At 37.9% G+C, this 23,882-nt stretch overlaps 1 protein-coding gene and 1 long non-coding RNA gene across 2 annotated transcripts in view; one reads left to right on the top strand and one right to left on the bottom strand.

Annotated features, from left to right (window-relative positions):
• The window catches only part of dnai1.2 (dynein, axonemal, intermediate chain 1, paralog 2), a 40,091-nt gene extending 16,212 nt beyond the window's left edge, over positions 1 to 23,879 (bottom strand). Inside the window, exons 1-17 of the mRNA XM_058631490.1 lie at positions 23,551 to 23,879; positions 22,711 to 22,818; positions 22,518 to 22,598; positions 21,570 to 21,693; positions 21,208 to 21,263; positions 20,676 to 20,831; positions 20,505 to 20,564; positions 20,341 to 20,394; positions 18,956 to 19,040; positions 18,741 to 18,858; positions 18,569 to 18,612; positions 17,787 to 18,034; positions 17,414 to 17,503; positions 17,172 to 17,259; positions 16,922 to 17,001; positions 13,933 to 14,081; positions 12,077 to 12,176 (exon numbers count right to left, since the gene is read on the bottom strand). Of these exons, the coding sequence (XP_058487473.1) occupies positions 12,077 to 12,176; positions 13,933 to 14,081; positions 16,922 to 17,001; positions 17,172 to 17,259; positions 17,414 to 17,503; positions 17,787 to 18,034; positions 18,569 to 18,612; positions 18,741 to 18,858; positions 18,956 to 19,040; positions 20,341 to 20,394; positions 20,505 to 20,564; positions 20,676 to 20,831; positions 21,208 to 21,263; positions 21,570 to 21,693; positions 22,518 to 22,598; positions 22,711 to 22,818; positions 23,551 to 23,592 (1,683 nt within the window). The 5' untranslated portion in view covers positions 23,593 to 23,879. The remainder of the gene's footprint in view (positions 1 to 12,076; positions 12,177 to 13,932; positions 14,082 to 16,921; positions 17,002 to 17,171; positions 17,260 to 17,413; positions 17,504 to 17,786; positions 18,035 to 18,568; positions 18,613 to 18,740; positions 18,859 to 18,955; positions 19,041 to 20,340; positions 20,395 to 20,504; positions 20,565 to 20,675; positions 20,832 to 21,207; positions 21,264 to 21,569; positions 21,694 to 22,517; positions 22,599 to 22,710; positions 22,819 to 23,550) is intronic.
• Positions 1,474 to 6,530, top strand: LOC131460740 (uncharacterized). Its single transcript, XR_009240409.1, has 3 exons — positions 1,474 to 6,091; positions 6,175 to 6,356; positions 6,446 to 6,530. It is a non-coding gene; the product is annotated as an uncharacterized LOC131460740 (long non-coding RNA).
• Positions 23,880 to 23,882: the final 3 nt, after the last annotated feature.

The following is a 23,882-nucleotide window of genomic DNA, read 5'->3' as shown; positions in this document are numbered from 1 at the left end:
ATGAATTGCCTTGTGTAAGAATGGCGCTACACAAATAAACTTGCCTTGCCTATATATATATATAATTATTATTTATTTTATTATTTTTACTTCTAAGTAATAGTTCAGTTAGATCAACGTTTCGATCCACACTCCATACCAGATGGTGGCGGTAATGCACCAAATCGTTGTTTGCCAACCGCCATAAAACCTCAGAAATGAAGAAGAAGAAGCATAAAGCGGAGATTGGTGACACAGAACACACCTGCTCACCTTCACGCAGGTGGTTTTCAATCAGCTGATGAGCGCTGATTGCTTCTTCCTCCTTCCTCCTCCTTCCTCCTCCTTCCTCCTTCTCCTCTTCTTATTTAATCTTCTTCCAGCCAAGAGTTCCGTGATGTCACTTTGAAGAGAAGCTGCACGAGCCGTGGAACGAAAAAAAAAAAGACGCGAAAAAAGTGTCGCTGCTTAACTACTGAAAGTGTTCCGGGAGGAGGGAACTTGTGGCGGTAACTCACCAACCGCCATAAAAGCTCAAAAGAGAACGAGGGAAGTTTAAAAATAGAAGAGAAAAAAAAAGAAAACTCCCGCGGCGTGACGTCAGACGCCGAAAAGGTGACCGCGTGGATCAGCTCCTGTATCAAACCGTAGCAAGACGCTCCAGGATGGCGTGTTCGACCTGGTCCAGATTGGTGGCCTGTCCAGAATGGTGAGTAACTGTTGTCAAGTTATCTTAATGGAGACTCTGTTTGCTGAATTATATGATCAAACTTTGCTGAGTTATATTCTTAAATGATTTGGATTCAATGATTGCTTCAATAGAGCAAAGAAATGAGGAAATATTCACATTTAACAAAATAAAAAAATCTGAAACTCCAACATTTCAACCAATCCATTATCAAAATAGACAAAACAAGAGTAAAAACAAGTTACAATGGCTGCTGTGCTATGTTAACTCACTGTTCCACTCATGGTCATTACTATTGAGTGTTTCACTGGAAAGACTTATTTGTTTTTTCATGTTAAATGTTTAAAACCAGATTCAGGGTTATACCTGTCTTTTATAATTCAAAACGTTTAATGTAATCATTAAAATACAAACCTTTTTTTTTATTTTTAAAGGAACAACCTGCTTCCTGCTCACGGAGACCTGGTCGGACCGCCATATACAAAAGCCTGAGGCTGTTTTAAAAAAGGTGATCATTTACTACAGCATTGAGAATGTTATGACTAATTTTCCTAATGTATTTAACTGATGGCAATATATCATATTAATTTAATCACACACATGTATAATATAAGTTTTTTTGTGTTTTTAAAGAGTGTGGCTTCTGACATTTCTGTACTTGAACTTAAAGGCATTCCTTAAATCTTAATCAACATCACTTGTGATTATGTTAATTTCTTTGTTCACTGTTAGAATAGAATGTTTTCACTGAAAGTGAGTCTTTATATCTCAGGCTGGGTGAACCATGTCTGTACCTCCATACAAACACATTGTAGAACACCTTACCTAGTTATTTTACACCTGTAACAATATGAACTTGAACATTGTCAAGACTGGAGACTGGACTCAAACATGTTTTTGTTTGTTTGTTTCCCCCCAGATTGATCTTCATGAAGATCGTCAAATAGTAAGGTGTCATGATTTAATTGTGGGTGGCCGCCGTGTCCCCACTCTTTCTTGGCCGCTGTGCCTACATCTCTCTGCATTGTCCAACATGGCCACGTTTTTTCTGTTCTCCTGCTTTCCATCTGTCAAATAGCTGAGGGTTGTACATGGAGCATTTGCCACAGGTTGGTTTTGTATGTTCCTGTCCACCTTATTGGGTGGTCTGAAATCTGGTCCTCGTTGGTTATATTTTTGTGGAACTGCTGAGTGATTTGAAAGAGTGAGGTGACTGATGGAGTGTTTGAGATTCTCTCTCTGAATGAATGGGTTGTGTGTGACTGAGATGCCTGGATTGAATAGTTCAGATGGTCTGAGAATATGATTATGTTCAGCAGTTCACATTAAAGTAGATATGGTGTCTTGAAGGGCTTAGATGCTTGATAAGTTATAATGCACTAACATTTCCTTTTTAGGTCCGTCTACAAAGGGTGAGTCCATATTTTTTCATTTCTTCTCTGGGGGCTACTGTCTTGGCCTCCATGTGTGCTAGGGTTTGCAGAGTAGGGGAATAAAACAAAAGAAAACTTGTGCGTTGTATTTTTTGCAAGTGAAGGTACTTAGGTGTCGGCAACTGACTTGCTAGTCTAGCTGCCGACAGCTAACTACGAATCACACTGACAATTCACATGCAACGGTAAGAACACGCCTCTCTATGGAGGCGCTTTCTTGCCTTGCCGCTGTACCCTTAAACACTTTTTCTTTCCAACTGTTTCTTAGGACGGTAAGTGACACGCAGGCCGCGGGCCACATCGCTCTTCCGGCCACCGTGTCGATCTGTCCTGGCCCTCCTCGTGCCTTTCCTCACTTTAATGAGAACATGTCTCTAAAAGGTAAAAAAAAATATCAACTTGAACTGTTTTCTTTAGCATTAAAATATAGTGATGTTGGAGGACCAGATCTTTAATGAGGTTTAAATGGATGTTGGTGTACAGTTAAAGTTAGATGGTAGGAATAAAGTTAATGTTGTGCCTTGTGAACTCTGTCACAAGGCTTAGACTTCTTGGCCGCTGTGCCTTATTTTTATTTCTTTTTCTCTTTTCCATCGTGGCCATTAATTTACCGTTAGCCCTAGCACGTTAAAATGGATCCTGGTGATCTACTAACACAGTACCTGGCTTTGGATGGCAGCTTTGCCATTGCCTTTTTATGGCCATACGTCCTTTAATGCAAGTAGGCCATGATCGCTAACTGTGCCCGCGCCTTCGTGGTCTACTTGTGTCATTGTACGTCTGGCCTTGCGCGTATAGTCATTTTACATAGACAAACATGGGTGCCTTCCGCGTCCATGCACAGTAAGTGAACTAACCTGTACTTTCCTTCTAGCATCAGTCAAGAGGAGCACCGACATCCCTGCATGTCCAACTTAATTAGATCGCGTTTTAGTTCAGGTAAAATTTCAAATGTTAAGTGCAGTTTTTCTTTTTAGCTTGGCCGCTGTGCCAATACTATACCTGCTCTGATCTCTCTCTCGCTCTCTCTCTCTCTGTCTCAGTCTCTCTCTGTCTCTCTCTGTCTCTGTGTGTGTGTGTGCCAATTAGACAACATTCAAATTGTTTCAAAAACAGGTAAAATGTTTACCTTTCAGGTAAGTATTAAAGGCCTTTGCCGCATGATCTTTGTGGGTAAATCGTGTCCACTTAATTTATAAAGTTAGTTTGCATCTAAACATTTACAATGCCTGACACAATGGCATTACAATAATCTAATTTTTTTGTTTAGCTTTACTGAGTGCAAAGGCCTTTATTTACACACTGACACATGCCATGACTGTTGTCAGGCATGTGTCACTGTCTCTGTCTGTCTTGATGTTCTGTGTGTCTTTGTCGGTCTCTTGTGTCTGGTCTGTCTCGTGTCTGGTCCGCTTGTCTGTCCTTTGTCTGGTGTCTCTGTCTTGCTGTCTGTCTGTCTTGTGTGTCTGGTATCCGTCTGTCTGTCCTGTGTTGGATTTAGTCACTTTTTTAGTCTCAACTTAAATGGATGATTTTAAAGTTGATTAGTCTCGAGGCGTCTGATTTCTGCAGGAAATGATGGTACTTTATTTTGAAATGGCTTTAATTTAAAAATGTAATTTTGGTCTTGAATCATAGTTGCAACTTGGACTGTTGACAAACGTGGAAGCTGATGAATCATGTAGTAAAAGCGTGAAAGTTTACTGTAGCTTGTTTAAAGTGCTGTAAAAACGTAGTAATTGATTATGATGAGCTAGACCAGGTCTTTATTCTCAACTGGTAATTGCTTTGATAAGATTTGATAAGAACTGGTTCCTGACTTGATTATGAAGCTAAACTTTTGATTTATATGCAAGTGTAGTCGCATTAGGTGTAGGTGTTATTCAGCCCATGGATAATGTAATGATATACTTTAAATCTGGCATTTGTTGGCACATTTTTAATATCCATTTAAGTCTTAAACTCACACACTGCCATCAGCCTCTGTAGTCGCTAACTGAAATCGCATTCAATGTTAATGCTGACTTGTCTCACTCGCCAAGTTTATTTCCCTCTAAAGGAGTTGAACCTTTTTGTGTTCATAGTCTTTGCGCGTCATGTTGGGAGGCCTCCCAGCAGGGGATCTTTATCTTCCCCTGCTAAACTATGCGTTACTCGCCTTAGGGATGCAGGGCTATCCTGCATAGTTTCTTTCATAAATTAGATTGTAGGTTTCAGGATTAGAGCGCGTTAATTTTCTTTAGGAGGACACAAACCTGGCAGAGAGACAACTCGGATTGTTTAAGTGAAAGTTGCGCCACATGTTCGAGCTTTTTATCTTTCGATACGACTTGAAATAAAACTTTTATTCTGTGGGCTGAATTCAGACAGAAATCAGACAGAATTTGGCTTCATGTTAAAGACTGTTGTGCAAGTACCCTCTTGTGGCAGGAGTGAGCAGCTGCAGCTTTTTAATTTATTTTTCGTTGTTTGATTTGTTTCTTGGATTGACTTGGTGTCTGGAGCTTTGTGGTTAACAGTGATCATGTAAACGTGTAAACACGAGTGGTCTTTTGCCTCTTATTTGTGAAGCTGGCAGCTGGTTGAAACGATAGGACTTTATGGCTTGCCCAAAGTGGGATTTTTGATAGAGCATAGGGTTAACACCTCACCATACACTAGCTATTTCAGCGAACAAGTGTCTGTAGTCTGTTATTACCCATGACTTTCTTTCAAATTTCACAATTTAGGCAGCTTGTAGAGTCTTTAGGAAGATGCTTAATCCCAATGTCTTGGTTGGTTGCATGAGAAACTGCTATCTCTTAGATGTGTAGGCGAAGTTCCTCCTCTGATTTTTGTAGACTTGCCCTAAAGTTTCTCTCTGCTTTAACTCTTGTTGAGCTATGCATTAAATGATTCCTCCGACTTGTCTCCATATCAATTTTTTTCTCCCTGCAGCCTTCCACCACCCACTGCTGCTGTTGCATCTGCTAAAGGTAGCCGTATCCTGATTCACTGCGTCTTCATGTGTTGGGTAAGAAGTGTCATTAGATTACTAACAATGTAAACACCTTTTAAATGCTTGATCTAATTTACCCAAATGGTTCATCAGTTTAGGACAAAGAAAAAAATCATTGAGTTTGACATTGTTGGGGTCAGTAACCTGACCTCTAAATGTTTGGGAAACCATGCAAAAGATCGCAAGCTCTCTGCATGACCCAACAGCATCCATGTTTGAGTTATTTAATTGCTCAATTTTTAAATCAGTCAAGATTTTATGAACTGGGTCTTCTTCACACAACAGAGAACAAGGTAAATTGAGTCGACTCGTAACATGGTAAGGCTTTTCGTCCTTCCCCTTCTTGTCTGTGTGTGAGGAAATCTGGCCACGGATCCTGACTGAGTGGCATACCATGGCTGTGCAGTTTCCAAAATCAGACAAGGATCCATCTGATTTTGTGACTCCACCTGATCGTGATATGCATTTATCTTCCTCCTAAACAAAGGATTGGAGTGGACAGGTTTGTAGTGTAAATCACATCACACGTAGATGGTGAAGCATTTGTTTAAATTGGAATCAAGCATTTTCAGGTGTCTGCTTTGTCAATACTCTGGTGCCACGTCTTGCTAAACACACGAGAAGCTCTGAATTGTGAAACTGCTGCCTCTTGCAGATGTTACAACAGCAATGGCTGTTGAAAGGCTGCAGGGAGAGAAAATGAGATCTGAGGACAGGAAAGTGGAATTGATTTCATGCTTAGCAAAATGAGGGTTTCAGCAGAGGACCTTTTTGTGGCGAGGCTACAGAATCAGAAGGAACGTTTGTCTGGGCAACTGGGAGATTTTCAGTTTTTCATGCAGCCGACCAAGACATTGGGGTTAGCATCATCCCAAATGGCTGGCAAAGATTGCTTGTAACTGTCAGTGTAGGACAGGAAAGGCAGGTATAGGTTAGGGAGGGCATCCATCGGTGAGCTCTGACTGGATGTGAGGACCTGTCACAATTGACCAGGTGAGCTACCTGAAGATTTGTCTTTTGTTTACTTATTTATTTTTTATTTTTTGTGACTTATCAAATTCTTCCTTGTTTTGAAGAGATGAAGGCTGCAGCACATTCCTGATCAGAGGACTCCATGTTGGACACCACGACCTGGAGAAGTCTCGTCCTGGATGGCTGCGGTGATGACCTAGCCCAAGATGAACCGACCATTCTCGACGAGGACTTCGCCCCAAGATGAACCGGCCTTTTCTGCCTCTTTTCCACGGGATGTCTTCAGGTACGTTCTTTTAGATGGTACTCAATATGTTTAATCCATATTTACTTAATACTAAAGTCTGCTGATTCTCATTTTTTTTTTTTTGTTAGATGTTGGACCTTGCCAAACTGTACACGCCTCAATGGCTGCTACGTCACTCTGCCCAACAGGACATGGTCATCGAGGTTTTTCTTTCTTTTTTTTTTTTTTTAAATGGACTTTAACCCCCCCCGACTCACAACCAGACATGACAAAACACTTTACATGTGATGCATCACCAGACTAAAATACAGACACTGCTACTTTCAGCCTGTAATGTTTGACATTGAAAACTTGTATTAATTGCCTTCTTGATATCAAGTAAAACTTTTGTTCTTAATTTAATGGTTGACTTGTATTTTTTTCTGTGATGAGTGTTATTTTGATAAGTTAGTGCTTTGAACTTAAAGATGTGGAATTCTTTAAAAACAAATTGCACTGATCTGTTACTGTAGACTTGGCGCCTTTTGACCTCACAACTCCAAGTGTTTGGTTGATCTTTACCAGAAAACTCAAACCCTATATGGATTTGTACAAGGTTTTAAAGGGAATATAATAACTTGGACTCTAAAGCAGGGAATGCTACAGTGGATGGTGATGCTGCTACTTGCCCCCATCTCACAACTTCCTTACTTCTATCCACTAACACTAAATATGGCTAATGCATAAAAATATGCCACTGAACGTTAGACTGCTTTGCTATAAAATGACTTCTTTTCACTACAGATGTATTTTTACTATTTTATTTCATCTGGCTTTTCATTTTATCATTTAATTCTGTCTTTACCATTTTACGCTTAAAGGTTTTATTTTTCTACTATGGAAAGCACTTTGTAGAATATAATAGAATATAATTAGAGATCAGACTTGGGACAACCGAGCGGTAGATGGAAATGAAGTTCTCAAATGTCTTGTTTTGTCCACAAAATGATTTGGTTTTAATGATTTGTGTTATATCGAACAAAGAAATTTAAAAAATATCAAATTTAAGAAGCTAAAAAAATCTCAGAATATAAAACAACTCATACCGATTATCAAAATAGATTATTGATTATTTGGTAATTCTTGCAACCCTGATCAGAAAAAAAAATGACACATGACAAAGCTATATTAAAAATAAATGTAAAACAAATAGTGTGCCTTTTCATCGGTTTATCATTCTTCAGAAATAGTGTTGCAATTAACGATTATTGCCCTAATCTATTCATTCTTTTCTCCGTTCATTTAGTCCAGAATATGTTCAGTGTTTCCAAAACTTAGAAATGCTTTTGTCCACAAACCAAAATTCATTTTGTAATAATTTGTCATACGGAGCAAAGAAACCAGAAAATGTACACATTGGAAAAAACCTGATAATCAGAACTTGTTTTAATTATAAAACCAATTAGCTGGTGAACTTAAATGTTGTTTGTAAATAATAAATTGCAGCACAATCTTGGCTAAAACAATCAGATTTGATGCAAATACAATTGATTGTTAACGCTATTCCTCACAGCCTTTTCACAGAATGTAATTCGGGTAAAAGTTTTCCACAATGTGCATTCACACACTCAGCTAAAATAATAATTATGTATCACGTTCTCCCAAAACAATCAGCTGTTATAGTTTCACTTGTCTAAAATAAATGTGGTTTTGTTTTTTTAATTTTTTGATGCTGAGAGCAAAATCTGTTTTTCCGTATTGCTTTAAAACGAAAAAAGGAAAAGGGGGCGCTGTTTCCGTTTTTTCATGTTTTTGTTTGAAAAACGGATTATACTTGAGTACCCTGACCGATCGACAGTGCAGCGTTAATATTAATCTAAAATTCAAAGTTAAATGTTAACACTAATATTTCAGTCAGGTTAAAATGTTTACCTTACAAACAAAATAGTGCTTCAACATCAACTAAATGTTACACACTGAATCTTTATTTACAGGGAACAGCATGTAAAATGTTGTGATTAGTTAAGTTCAGGAGACTGTAACAACACCATTTACACGTGTTGATTTAGATTTAAATGAGAAAATGTATTCAAACAAGGTTCTGTATCTGTCTGGTGTTCCATGCATATTTAATTATATTTCAACATACTGTCCTACCTGGAGAATGCACGGCCCCCTGTTCCATTTGACCTATGACATTTTCCTTGAAATGCTCCTGCTATTAAACCCGTACGTCTATAACTTGTCAGGGTTATATTATCTTAAAAAAATAAATAAAACAGAGCCACACAGAAAGCAAGTGAATGTAGAGTAGAGTATTTCAGTGTGGCCAAAGCATGCTCTTGTCATCATTTCATCCTGACACTTTAATTTCCTCAGCAGTCGGCTCAGATGGAGACGCAAGGACAGAGGGTACAAAGAGATTGTTTGCACTGCAGGAGTCTGTGTCATTCGTACACCATAGTCTGCCAGGCAAGTCATTATCCTTATGAACACACACACACACCATTGTGTTTGCCAGGTTGTCGTCAACAGTATCAGTAAATACTCATCAAGGAGCACGCACCTCCTGCTGAGTCACTCTGACACTTGTTCCAGAAATCAACAAATGGGGAACACTGATTAACATCATGCAGAGTGACCACACCAGTGAATTTCTTGCAATATTTTTCTCATTCTGACGGTAACCAAATGACAAGAATGAACTCTTTGCCTTGAATGGAACAGTAACACAGTCATGATGGTGAGGGTTACAGGTGAAAATCCTGTTAACTACATGAATACTTGTAGATAATCACCAGATCCATCCTGTCACAAAAATACGAGCAATTTTCATTTGAGCACATACTTAAATCGGACTGGAATTACCTTTCACTTTTGAGCTCAGCAAACTGAGAATAACATGGACCAGCTACATTGACCTTTATTGACTCCAATATCATATTCTTGTCCTCCCCGCTGCTCAGAAAGAAGAGGATATTGGGCTTGGAAGAAAAATGCTCACTGATGATTCTTTTAATGAGTTTTTTTTAAATTAGTTTTTCAAAAGTGCTTTTGCTTTCCTATCATACTTACTAATGTTTTTTGTAAGACGGTAAGAATTAAAGCAACATAGTTTTATTCTAGTTTTAAGCATCAGCGCGCACACACACACACACGCACACAACAAAGGTCTGCTCAAATTTAATTTCCTCTCTGTCACTCAGGAAATGTGTTAGACACAACACACTGGACTTCTGCAGCAATGGCCCAGAAGGGTGTGAAGACAAACAGATGGCGAAGGTCTGCAGCCATAATAAGAAAGTATGTGGACATAAGCGGCGTGCCATGGCATCCGGTGAAATGACTTCAGAATGGAATCAATAACCGCCGGCGGAGCAGGAAGAAACTGTGTTTGAACAAACTCTCATTGCCTGAGGTTAATCTGAGGCTTCAGACAGCTGAGACTAAAACTACTGTACAGTATGTTAACGCTCTGATATAAATGAGGTGGATATGAGGTGACGAATGGTAAGTTGTTGTGATTCCTGATCAGAGAAGCATCTCATATAAAGCATCTTATGGACCAGAGGTCTCAAACTTGCAGCCAGTGGGCCATATTTATTTATTGATTGATTGATTTATTTATAAGGACAAAGCCATTTGTATGTAAAATACATAATAAAAGCTGCAAAGAATCAGAGCAGATGTATCACAAAGCACACGTACACACCTCACACCTTTAGCTACAATGAGTACAGCTCCGATTTGAATTCGATTTTTGAACATTTAATCTTCAAAGTAAAATATTTTATGTCTGAAATTGATTTGATTTGGTAGTGAATTCCATAATTGACAGCGTGGAGCGTTTACCATTCAGTTACAGTTACCATTCACTCTGCTGCTCTTAGTTGCTCTCTACATCTCTGCAGAGTTTGCTATTGCTATACAGATTTTGCGTAACAAATATGCTTTCATTTTCAACTATACATTGCTCCATATCAAAACACTTTTATTTTGAAATCTTGTGAAATATCTGTTGCAATATGATGGAATACTGTGATACAATTTTTCACTTCCCAGACTAGATTCTCATTGGCCCGCAGGTCATTTGAGGTCATATGAGACCTCTGCTATAGACCATCATGTAAGTCACCTCTTACATGTAAGGAACAATAAAACTGTAAATTATGAAGCAGATCCACACACTTTGAAGAACTTTTTCATTTTTGATCAGAGCACTAAGTTAGTAATGTTTTAATGGTCTGACGATGTTCTGAGGTGCCAGTTGGGTCAGGGCCTAACAACACTACCTCAGAGTTAGGCTTAGTGGTATTATTTCAGTTTTTATATTTTTGTATTTTTGCAAAGAGGTTCAAGGTAAGTGATCTCAACCAGTGGTAAGCAAGCTTCCCCTGGTGGTACTTGCAGGGAAATTAGAAATACTCTTTTACTGTATATACCGGGGTACGTGACCAGAACTGAGGAGTTCTGACTGGAGTGCGTAGAAAATGAAACAAATAAAATAAAAACTAATAATGCAATGCATTATTTGGAATAAATCTGCCTATTTTTACACAACTGTATTTTAACATTAGCGATAATGGTGTTTACTTGGTGTAAAAAGTTTGAGAACCAGTAATCTCTGCTTATTTTTCTCCCAGAACTCCCAGAACACATCACAAGGTGGACTTTAAAGGACTTTAGTGTTGAAGAGGCCAAATGCATGATTTGTGAGGTGACCGTGATGCTGACTCTTGACAACCCAAATCTAAATCGTTGAGTGCATGAGCTCAAGTGAACATTTGTGCCAATTTTGTGTGATTCCCTGGAGGCAGTGTTAAGATAACAAAGGAAATTGTGAGACCACCAACAACCTTGAACTTTGACCACCAAAATCATGCACTCAGAGTTCTGCAGTACGTTGGCCGACAGGAGCAAACGCACTGCAACGACCCACAACACATGCAGGAGGAGAAACGTGCTGCATGTTCACAAACGCTGCATATTCAAAAACACAAATGAAAACAAAAACGCATGCAGAAGCGAAAACACCCACAAATCCCAAAACACAAGCAGAAACCAAGCGCTCGTTTTCGTGCAGCTCTACAACCAATCCCAATTCTGTAAAGCCAATCTGACTTTTAATTTGAATTTTTTTCAAACATTGAACAGTACAACTAGTTTACCGTACACTATAATATATCAATGTATACAGTACGTTGTACAGGTGCTTATATCTGATTAAGAGGTCTCTGAAACATAGCTGCGAGGAGCTTTCAAACATGTAGATATGGTGATCTGAGTGTTTTATTTTGAAAACCAGACGTCGATGTCCTTAAAAATCAGCTTGACTGCAGGCTTTTAACCGTAAATCCCTTTTGTAATTCAGTAGTTAAAAGTAAGAGAAAAATACAGAGAAATGAGTGTCGGATAGCTTGACTGCAGGCGGGTAACCTCTTAATAAAGGTCTTTTAATAAGAATTAAGTAGTCCCCATGTATTATAACAGCTGGTCGTAGAGCTGCATGAAAACGAGCGCTCCCACAGACCCACGTCCATTATTGAATATGCTGGTGTTTCCGTTTCTGCTTGTGTTTTGGGACTTCCATGTGTTTTCTGTCCTGCGTGTGTTTTGGGACTTGTGTCTGTTTTCGCTTCTGCATGTTTTTTTTTGTTTTCGTTTGTGTTTTTGAATATGCAGCTCATTTGTCCTCCATGTGTCGGCCACCATACGACAGTGAAATGACTCATGGCTCTTCTCCTGACGTTGTTTAACGCAAAATGGAAAATAACACTCACCCTTCCGTCTGTTGTGACAGCGGCAAATACAGTGGAGGAATATGGAGACCAGGAGACGTCTGCGACAGCGGCGTTCAGGTCAAAGGTGAACATCGGACTGCTGAAAAATACACACACACCAAATAAATGTCAGATACTTAAACCAGTTAATTAGGCTTTTAAAGCTTTTATGGGCAGAAAACACGTGCTAATCTGAGGTAAAACATTTTAAGCAAGTATATGTGTTATATATCAAAGTCTGTTTACTACTGAAGTTTATGTTGCGATATTTTTGCTGAGAGTAGGGATCACATTCTGTTTTAAAAGGTTTAGAGAGCAGACGGACACAGTGTAGTACGTACAGAAATAAAAACAGTGTTTGTCTCTCAGGTGACCCTAACAGCCCTCATTCACACAGCTATAGTTGAATATATCAACAATAAAATACAAGCACATAGTTAACTATGTTTCTTCACAGCTATATTTACAAGAATAGATTCACCAGTGAATTTTAAATGGGATGGAAAGGACTGCTTTTATTTATTATTTATTTGGAACTATTTTTGTACAGCTCATGTTTTTCACAGTATGCTCTTACCCTTAAATCACCAGGAGTTTTTTTGAGAGTAACAATATTTCTTAAATATATATACTCACATGTAATTTTTTTTAAAAATTTATTTAAAAATTTAAATTAAATAAAATGATTTTAGAGTATTTTCAGGTCCAAACAGACACAAACCTCACTGAACAAACCAGAAAGTCCTATCAGCCACACTCATAGCAACTCTTCCCCTTTAGGTTTGTGAAGTAATTGCTGATGTGACAATTTAGGGAATAACAAACACTCTGCAGATATAATATATGTCTAAAATAAAACACATATGACATAAATCTAGTTAAAACAAATTTCATCACAGTTTTTTCTGTAATGGCACAATGACACTGTCAATTTGTCAAGTTAAACTCTGCATTTATAGACTTGATGAAACTCTTGTATTATTACAAAGCTTTTGTGTCATCTGACAGTTTTACGGGATGTTTGTGCCTCATATATCAAATTGAAATTGACAGTTGTCAGTGTTTCTTTTTTTGAGCAGTGTGATACAAAGTTGTTTGATCCAGTCAGAGCCTCCACTGGAAACAATATGGCGTTTTATCTACAGGAGGTTATGGATCATTCTTTAAAACTCTTCCTAACAATGGGTGAGTGATCACTATCATTATTCACTCCAACTGCCTGCGCTGCAGCACTATGGGTTATTCAAATTAACAATTTAGAAGACATAAAATGGACGACAAAAGGGGAGGTGTGATTGGAGGAGTCCTCTATTTTGTAACAATGTGCACTCTCAACTCCATAGCAATCAATCACAATTGACTCCGATCCTTTATGTTTTACTGTGTCTGCCAATGGACTACACGGCTATGGATCAAATCAGACACAAATAGTCTTCAGATCCTCACTTTAACTTCATGTTTCAAAGGAAGACTGTGACACTGAGTATTTCTGTCTTTTCCCCTGAGATGTAAATCCTCTCCTGCAGATGTGCTCCAGCCAGAATCCATCCATCCATCAAAAGCTTCCCACTCTCTGTTAGTGGCAGCTGCACTTGATGCAACATGATGGGCCCAGCTAAGCTAATTTAAGATGGCACTCGATTCACTGCAATGGTGGGAAAATGATGTAGAGCACAATGTTTCTATCATGGGCACTGAGTTTAGACATTCTCATTCAAGAAATGGAAATAATGTTACATTGGATAAAGAAATGGGAAGAGATACAAAACAAAAACCTGTGATGTAATATTCAGAGCCCAGAATGATCATCTTAAACCTACAGTAGAAGCAGTTATTCACCGTAACAGCCGACTTACTTGATGGTATGGTCCCAGATTTTGACCGTATAGTCTGAACTGCAGGAGATGAAGACCTTTGGGTGAAAGTGGTTCCACTTCACAGCATGCACTGCCATTTTGTGGGCGTCAAAGGTCTCCAGGAACTGGCTGGAATAGGTCTTGGAGCACTATGGAATAGTGGAACAGTATTCATTTGAGAAGGTGGAACACATTCATCGCTTGATAGTGAAAGCTGTAACTTTTGCACACATCTATGTTTTTTTTCTTTTTTTTTTTTTACAAGAGTTCTCTTGTACTTTAAAAAGTTAAGGGCTTTATAAAACATCCAAAACAGATCATTAACATTCTGAATGCTTCCTCAGGTGCACATTACAGGTCCTGTGGTTCTGGTAGTTGGAGTGCATATCAAATAACTGCAGCCTCCGAGGAGATGTAACGCCCTCATTTTGCAATTACCCTCCAAATGGTTTGCAAAAATTGCAGTAACATGATATAAATGAGGCTGCAGTAAAAAGCAAAGAGAGACAAAATGTATTATTCCTGTTTCTCCAACTAACAGCTCAATTACTGGCACGGTTATGTTATTTTAGATTAGGTTGTAAAATGTGTCTTCCTGCTTTATTTAGTTAAGTGTCACCTGAACTCTTCTTTTTACTGAGCAGGATGGTTTTGCATTGAATTAAGAATATTCCAGTGATCATCAAAACATGTCTATAATGTCCATGACATAACATTAACACAGTGTGAAATATAGATTTACACAATGCTTGTACAATCATGTTGCATTTACCTTAATTTTTCTATCTTTATTTTATATAAATCTGTCTTTTTTAACCACGTTCTGAAGCCAAAGGCACATTTTGTGGACAATAAAGGTTATTGTTATTGCATTTACTTTCTATATTTATGTTGTAGCATATTCATTACATTACATTATAAGAATACATTATATTATGGAATAATATTCCATAATATTCCAACAAATAATCATGTATATAGTAGGTTAAACCTAGTCCAATTATTTTAATTCACTGTTTTTTAGACTGATATCCTGGCCTTTCTGTTTCTATGCTGTATCCATCCCTCCATTTTCTACCACTATATCCTCCGCAGGAGGGGTCACACCCTGGACAGTTTGCCAGTCCATCACAGGGACATATATGATGACAAACAACCATTCACTCTCACCTTTGGTCAATTTAGAGTGACCACTTGCCTAATCCTCAAATTTGTCTTTGGACTGTGGGAGGAAACTGGAGAAACCCGGAGAAAACCCACGCACACACAGGGAGAACAAGCACACTCCATGCATCAAGGCATCTATATATTGTATTTAATGTTTTCAGTCTTGCATTCTGCTACACAGATGTAAATATTTGTATTTCTATTGCATATGATTCGTATTCTTCTCTTTAATACTCTTAGTATACTTCATTTCTATAGGTTGTGAATCTAAGTTGTTCATTATTTGTATTCTTGGTTGGAGAAGTTGTGATGAAAGCAATTTCCTGTCTGGGATTACTTCAGTATGTCTGATTCTGATAAATTAACAGAGGTCCCTATATAATAGAAAACATTATACAAGTTGTTGATTGGGAAAATGTACAAGATAAGTGATAAAAAATAAATAAAACTTTGCTCAAAAAAGAGTAAAAATGGCTTTTAAGATAGCAGTTCAGAGATGTAAGGAGGTTCAAGAGCATTGAAGGCTTTAGAAACAATTAACAGACTTTTATAATGAACTCTAAAATACACGGGCAGCCAGTGGAGTGAGGCCAAACTGGGGATGATATGCGTTCTTTCTTCTCTGCAGCAGCAGCAGCATAACAAACAAGAATGATCTTATTGACAAAATAAACACATTTCTGCTGGGGCACTGCTAACTGAAGGGAGGCTTAAATATGGTTGACAGTTTTAACCCAAAGAGGGAAATGCAATTGTGGCTGAGTTTGAATTACCCTTTAACATTTCCACTGTTTGTTTGCCGCCGACACAGAAGAGTTGACAACAGCAGTAAAGCAGCAGCAGAGCTATATTATTGCAGGGATAAATTAACTGGACAGTCTAGTCCATGCCTCGTGGGGAACGCTGTTGCGTCTCCAAACACAAACAGATTCATAGCTGACCTGCAGCTCCAGGTGAAAGATTCTTAATCTGTCCCTGAACCTTGAGATGTCACATCATATTCCATCACACATGCTGGGTTAGTGTCTGGTCATATATCTGCTGGGTACAGTCATTGCTCAGGAGTGTGTCAGTGGTGAGTGTTGTCTTTGATCACATCCATTAGCTCCAACAACATGTTTCAAACGGTGAATCTCTTATTATTTTATAATACTGTATGTGTTGTTGTTCTTTGTTTTACCTGACAGATTTACCTGTGTTTTCCAATGGTTCTGTGACTTCTTCATCCCTTATGTTTTGTGCTGCAGCTCCTTATCTCTATATTTCATTACATTGTCTTGTTCTATGTAAACTTTTTTTTTTTAATGTTCATTTGTTTAGCAGCTCCACATGTGCCTGACACGTGTTTTCATTTGTTTTATGCAACTTTCTGTCACAAATCAAACAAAGATTTTACAGTCTGACCCTGGAGTGTGTGATCCTTGACATTAAACATTACTATTGTGTCAAGTCACATTTTTAGATTAAGAAAAACAAAACCAAAATTTTACAAAATGACACATTACAGCCAGTTCATGTAACCACAGTTTAGTTTTTAAATGTATTCATACTCACTCAATGTGAAACCTGTTCAGATGTACACGAAGCTGACAAATTCTGTTGTCTTAATACATTTTAGACTACTAAGCTCCCTACTGCCACCCACTGTCATGGAAGAGTATTAAATTATAACAGTCACTGTGTATTGCTGCCACTGGAGCTGAAATTTCCCACGGTGGCACAGTAGTTGAAAATCACTGCTTTAATGTATCTATATTAATTTAAACAGGGCTTTGTTCTTGATTACATTGTCATCAAATTGATTACATGACATCTGTCATACCTTATGTATTTTTCCATCCTCAGTGCCAACTAGGAAGAGATAGTCGATCTGTTGGTGGAAATCAAACGCTGTGCCACAAGCTGTGGACAAGAGGCATTCAACACTTTAATTACACCTGTTTGATGTAGTGGAAAATTTAAAGTGATCTCAGGTATAGAATAAATGTGTATTTATACAACGCAGCTAAAACTGTGTAGCGACATATTACACACATGCAGATAATGATGTGCTGAGAGAACGGAAGTCTTACCGATGCTGGACTGTGGGGCATGTTCCAGCCCCTCAGATATAGTTCCTTTCATTGACAGTCTGATAATGTCGGTAAAGACCAGCTCAGTCTGCAAATGTGTTCACACAGAGATGCAGATGTTAATATAGTGTATACAGAGGCAATAACAAAAAGGAACAAGTGTGAATTTGAGCATATGTACGTCCAACATGTCCAACTCGACCTGCCAAAGATATCTGTAGATAAATCATTTCCTCACTAACCTTAACAAGCGTCCAAGACACAACCCGGCCATCAGCTGACACCGAATAGAAATTGTGGTTGTTGTCCATGTCATCCTTCTGCCAGCGTACCTGAATGAAATAAAGCAAACTGAATCTAATTGAAAGCTTTATTGTATTATAATTGCACCAAACTGCACAATGGAATGCAAGTTCTCTTATATATTACTGATATTCTTTAAAGTATATTATGTGTAATGGATAGAGGTTATTTTTCATTCACAATATGTTATGCTGAGGGCCACACGGGTGGTGTAGTGGTTAGCACTCTTGCCTTTGCAGCAAGAAGACCTGGGTTTGAGCACCAGTTCAACTTACGAGTGATTGGGGCAAAAGTAATTGTGTCTGTTCTCACCTGCCAGACAGGATCAGTGTGTTCCCCAGTTTTAGCTGTACTCTTGAACACAGGCTCCGTTCCCTCCTGTTTCAAGTTGTAGACGGCCACGCAGCCGCTGTGGAATCCCACTGCCACCAGGTAGGAACACTCCTTATGGATGTCGAGGCACATGGCGCCCGACGTGGTGGGGTAGACGTGCTCAGGAAACCACGAGTTCTTCAATGTGTAAATGAGAAGCATGCCGTGCCCCTGTTTACTGAACTCATCTGGTCAGGAGAGGGACACAGGGACATTTAAAATGTAAACAATGTCTGCCAAAGAAGGAAAATTTAAATTAATGACTTACTCTCTCAAGAATAACGACATACCAGATCAAAAATGATTTTCTATCTCAAAATAATACTGTATTAAGTCAAACAATGATTTTCTATCTCAAAACAATGCCAACTCATAATGATTTATTGTCTCCAAATAGTAATAATCACTCAAAAATAACAACGTCATCCCTCAAAATAATGACATACTATGTCAAAATGTGTAATTATCTAAAAAGCAATGACTTTCTATCTCAAAACAATGACTTTCTATCTCATTAATTCAAAACAATCATCTTCTAATTCAACATAATGCTCTATCAACTCAAAACAATTACTTTCCACCTCAAATCAATGACTTAATCACTTAAAATAATTCTTATTAACTTAAAACAGTGACTTTTCCTTTCTCAAAACAATGACTCTTCACAAACATAGCGACACTTGCAATTGTGCTAATTACAGCTCATTAACCTTTGTACTTACATGACCCCATACCCACAGCAAACAGGTCCTGATATTTGTTATTCCTATTAAAGACAAATGCATTAAAAAAAAAAAGGTTATCCAGCAGAGTTGATACAAAATGATAGGAGTACAATCACTATTTGTCCAAATCTGAAAACTCTATAATGATGAGTGTAGTGAGCAAACTTACCAGCAGAGGGCAGTGACAGACAGTCGTTTTGCTTTGTCATAGTGGAACTTCCACAGAGGGAGAAGGGTGCCCTCTGGATCCCTGAACTCATCCGACGGATCCTCAAAGTATTTGAAATCTGAGAGGAGAGAAAAGGAAATGTGAGGCAACCTGGTTATATGATTATGGGACTTTGGTTTATGAGTGTGTCACATGACAGGCTGAACAGAACATACCTTGTGCTATGTCATCAAATATGTTCTGATGGACCATTCTTTCAAGGATCTTGGCCGCTTTTTTGAGTTTGGTGGCGTCATCGCTCTACAACAAAGACATAAACTCAAAATATTTCAAAACACAGCGACCAGTGAACAACCAGTTTAGCCAATTGTGCGCTGTATGTTTATTACCACAGGTAACTTGTAAAAAGCTACACTGACATAATGTCACTAAACTCTACCTGTAGTTGTGTTGTAAAATGGCACGCAATTAAAATAAAAAAAACATGCTATGTGGCAGAAAACACATGATATCATAACTGTTATCCCTCTGTGATGTTATATGATTTGGCCTCATAGAATGACTCACATCATTCTTTTTCAAATTAAAGTTGATATAACAGGGAGCCAATGTGTTCCTTTTGTATTGTGACAACCTGCATTAACTCTTCATCTGTTTTCTATCTGACGCGCTCCTCTTCTTCACCTTAGGAGCCCTAAATATGATCTGTCTCTCCTCCTCTCCTCCTGCTCACTCTTTTCTTTCTTGCTCATAAAAAGCGTAATGATTGTGAAAATGTGATGATTGACTTTTACAAAGTCCAAATCTACCCTTAGTGACAACTGACTAGAAGTTAAAGAGCTGTCTTATATTTTAGCAGAAGTTGTAAGTCCATTAGATCATTAATATAATATACTGAAAACATAATCCAAAACACTAAATAGAAAGTACATCATTGATGCAAAATGATGTAACACAGCACAGCAACACTGGATGCCAGACACAGGCCAGCACTCAGATGTTCATCTGCCACTAGATGCCCAGCTGCTGTGTGAGCTGTAGCCAACTCACTCATGTTTTCTTTGTCTCTCTGTGAATAATTATAACACGATATGAATGACTCAAAACAAGTAATGAATGAAAACTAACTGGCGAACTGACTGGCAGGTTGTTACTGACTGGAGGTTAAAGCAGATTTGACAAATTGAGCAAAAAAACTGTATAAAATTTGTAGTTTTTTGTTGTCTTGAAAATAAGTGGAAACATTTTGGATGTAATGCATGTATGTATATATATATATATATATATGTATATATGTGTGTATATATATATATATATTCAATACCCATTTTTACTCAACCCAGCATAAGACATTGGTTTTATCTTTTTTTATTATTATTTTTATTATTATTATAATAATAATAATAATAATAATTGTTTTATTTTATAACTAATTTATTAGGGCTTATGTTTTTATTTTTATTTGTTCTATTTATCTCTGATGTACAGCCCTTTGTTTCAGCGGCAGTTGTTTTTAAAGTGCTTTATAAATAAAGTTGGATATGTATGTGATGGATATGGAATTGTATTGAAAAGGAAGGTTGGTGAGTGGCCAGTTTACCTGAGACTTTTCTCGTTGCTGCAGCTCCTCCACATATGCATCATAGATCTCCCACTGCAATGAGGAGTCGAGTTATTACAGTCTGTGAGAACAGATATTATTCACTGAGACACAACCCTGAATGAATATCATTTTTAAAATGATATTCATTTAAAATCCATTACCTGACTGGCAGTGGCAGAGAAGGTGCAGCGTGGAGGTGGTTCAGTCTGGCAGCTTCTGTCCTACAGAAACAAAGAAATGACTCCACTGAAACTCTGGAGACAACAAGCTATGACGTGTATGAGTATAAGATTATAATGTTTAGATATCTTGTCTGCACTGCTCAGTCGTACCCTTTGTGGGTTATTAAGGGTCTGGGAGGCCCTCTCACTAAAGTTGAACTGGTTAGTCTGTTTCAGCTCCTTCCTGTCGATTTTGGAGGCGACACTATCTGGTCTGTCCTCTTCTCCAACTTCTTCCACTTCTCCTCCATCTTCTGCAGGTGTAGCCTGGGGGACAATGACAAAAGGGAGGTTTTGGAGCTCCTGTCACACTCTCGACATCTGGACTTTAGGAAATCAATAATAAATAAATAAACTGAAATATTACCCCAAAGCAAAAGCTGTGATTTGATTTAAAACAATATCAACAATTGTCAATATAACAAACATGTTACATTACAACCAACTCTCTCTCACAAACGTCAGGTCTGATAGTATTGCTTCACAGAGCCTATTTTAAGTTGAAGAACTCAATATAAACATAATGGTACATCATTTCTGTTCTAGTAGACCAAACAAAATATGATCAATAACATCATCAACAATAGAAATCACCAAAAGTTACGAATTGCAGCATTAAGTACAGCAACAGCTTTCTACTTACTGGAGTTTCCGGTTTTTCTTCATCTGGTTCTGTCTCTGTGTCGACTGATGCTGCCTCTGAAAAATGTTAAAATCATAATTTGACTGTTCAGAAAGACAAAAAAATGACTTCTCCTGGTTAACTCACAACATTTCATGACATATGCTGAAAACGCAGCTCCCCCACGACCCTCATGTGGAGGATAAATGGGATAAAAGATGGATGGATGCTGAAAGCGACACCTTGTGGATGCAAGCATGGACTACACTTGAATTTAAAAAGATGCATTCACTACACTCAACAAAATCACATGTTCTTAAATGTCTGACAACAGTGTTCTTGGGTGATCTACAGACACAGAAAACCACACAGCGTGTTATTACCTTCACAGAGACCCCCCCTGGCCCTCAGTCTCCGACCCTCATCGGAATCTTCATGCACGAGACTGCCTTCCATCTCAAAGAGAACGGCCATCTGATCTACAATACAGGTCTTGTAGGAACGGTCCTGAGGAACACAAGGAACAAGTTTACTGTCATCTTTAAAATGTAAATAGTTGACAGGGAGGCAAGAACTGCCTCTCTAACTGAACAGTGTGATAGTGACATCTACTGACACTGATGTGACATTAAAAGATTAGATTAGATTAGACTTCCTACACTGGTGAAATTTACCTTTTATAGTTACAGCACAGCAGTGTTGGGAGCAGACAAGTACTATGTGTTTTTATTCGTTTTTAGGGTTCACCACAGCTGATGAGTCGCATATTTGATATGGCAGAGATTTCTTTGTTACAGATGATTCTCCTCACCATTCATCCAGGCTTGGGACTGGCACTAGGAGTCCACTGGATGTGGGGTCAAGTGGGGTCAATTTACAGTATTTAAGAGTGAGCAATGGGAATTGGGTACCTTGATCAGGGGTAACCAGACCTTGACCTGGCAGGATTCAAACTGACAACCGTCTAGTTACAAGTATTACAATATAATGTAAAAAAAAAAAAGGCAATATACAAATGCATAAATATTTATAGAATGGCAATACTGAAACAGGTATACAGATAGTGGTTTATTAAATATAAATAAATACTAATATTAAAATGTTTTGTTCCTTGTTTTGTTTTTACGTGTGTGTTAAGTTATTGTTTGGTCTTTTGTTGATGCTTGTTTACATTTTAAATAAAAGCGTCATCATCATGTTTACATATATTACACTGTAAGCCTAGGAAAAAGAAAAGTGCAGTGACTCCAAATTATTGCACATGATTATTGAAGTAGATATGATATTCGTGCTCCACAATATTATGACTGGCGTTATTATAACTTCCTTACCTTGAAGCTGTAGCGTACAATATTTTGGGGAGCGTGTGGGTTGTTTGTGGTAAGGATCCTTGTGATTTCCTCTTGTAGTGCCTAGTGATAGATGACAAACTAATTTGATAAAAGGTAATAAACACAAAACAACAGCAAATCATGACTAGATCTCTCCACAAAGCCCCAATACAGATCCCTGTTGTTCTCTCACAGTCTCAGACAGTTCCACTTGACCAGCGGGTTTAATCAGTCCTTTCCCATGAGACTCAATCAATCCATCACCAGGCTTCATGCCTGATAGCTTCTGAACGGTTGACATCTGTATGAAAATAAAAGTCACCAACTATATGGTTAAATGTGTGTACATAACATAACAAGTATATTAACATTTAGCATGTTAAATTGTCTCTCTCTTGACTATAGAGCAATTTCACATGACACAAGGTGAACCGAGACATTAAGAACCAACTCTGACACTCATAAGTTTGGTTATACAGTAGTTTGGTTAATTTTGGTACATCACACAATTATTTGTGTCCGTCAAACTTTGAGAAAGGGATTAAAATAACCGATCAGTACTCTGGCCATATGCACCACAAAAATTGGAACAAGAAGCAAAAAGATGCAGAACTAGACATGTTTAAACACGTTCACTATATTCACATTCAATTCAATTCAAACACACCTGAGGCAGTGGGAATGTGCTTTATTTGTGCTTTGTGTTTGTATGAACTGCATCTTTTGTGACTGTGTAATAATTATACTTTTTCTGTGACATATTGTGATTATATGTTTTATCTGTAATTAATGTGTTATATGTATGATATGTTTTTATGAAATGATTTAACACATATGGTTTTACATAACTAAAGGCCTTTATGTGTAATTGACTTAAATATAGTAACTAAATGTCTTTATGTGTAACAACTATATATTTGTATGTGTAATAACTATACTCTAGGGTTTTATATTTAATAACTTCATGTCTTTGTGCCATGACTCTATGTTTTTATACTGTACTGTATGACTAGTTTAGCAAACGTCCTCTTACCTTTCTTATGTGGGCTGCAGCGTTGTTGTTGTGCAAAGACATTGCGGCAAGAGTCTGGTTTAGAGTCCAAGTGTTAAAGTGTGGCGAAGAATACAAGTTTAAAACTAAGTTTTTAAATCGTCAGACTAGCTCCCTGTAGCAGCTAACCGCCGTGTAATGTGTATTGGTTGCCAAGACAACTAGCCATTTTGGTAGCTCTGGATCCAAGTGGGGTCAAGATAGTTCACTTTCTATTCACTAAATTTCCATTTCAAAGGAAAACAAAATATGAATCGTGTAAATGAAAGCGGATGAGAAAAATAACATTAATCTCTCGAATTAAAAACATCACT

Source organism: Solea solea, chromosome 6, assembly GCF_958295425.1.
Source record: "Solea solea chromosome 6, fSolSol10.1, whole genome shotgun sequence".
Classification (NCBI taxonomy): Eukaryota; Metazoa; Chordata; class Actinopteri; order Pleuronectiformes; family Soleidae; genus Solea; species Solea solea.
Note: the sequence above shows the minus strand (reverse complement) of the source record. Positions and strands in the feature narration are given on the sequence as shown.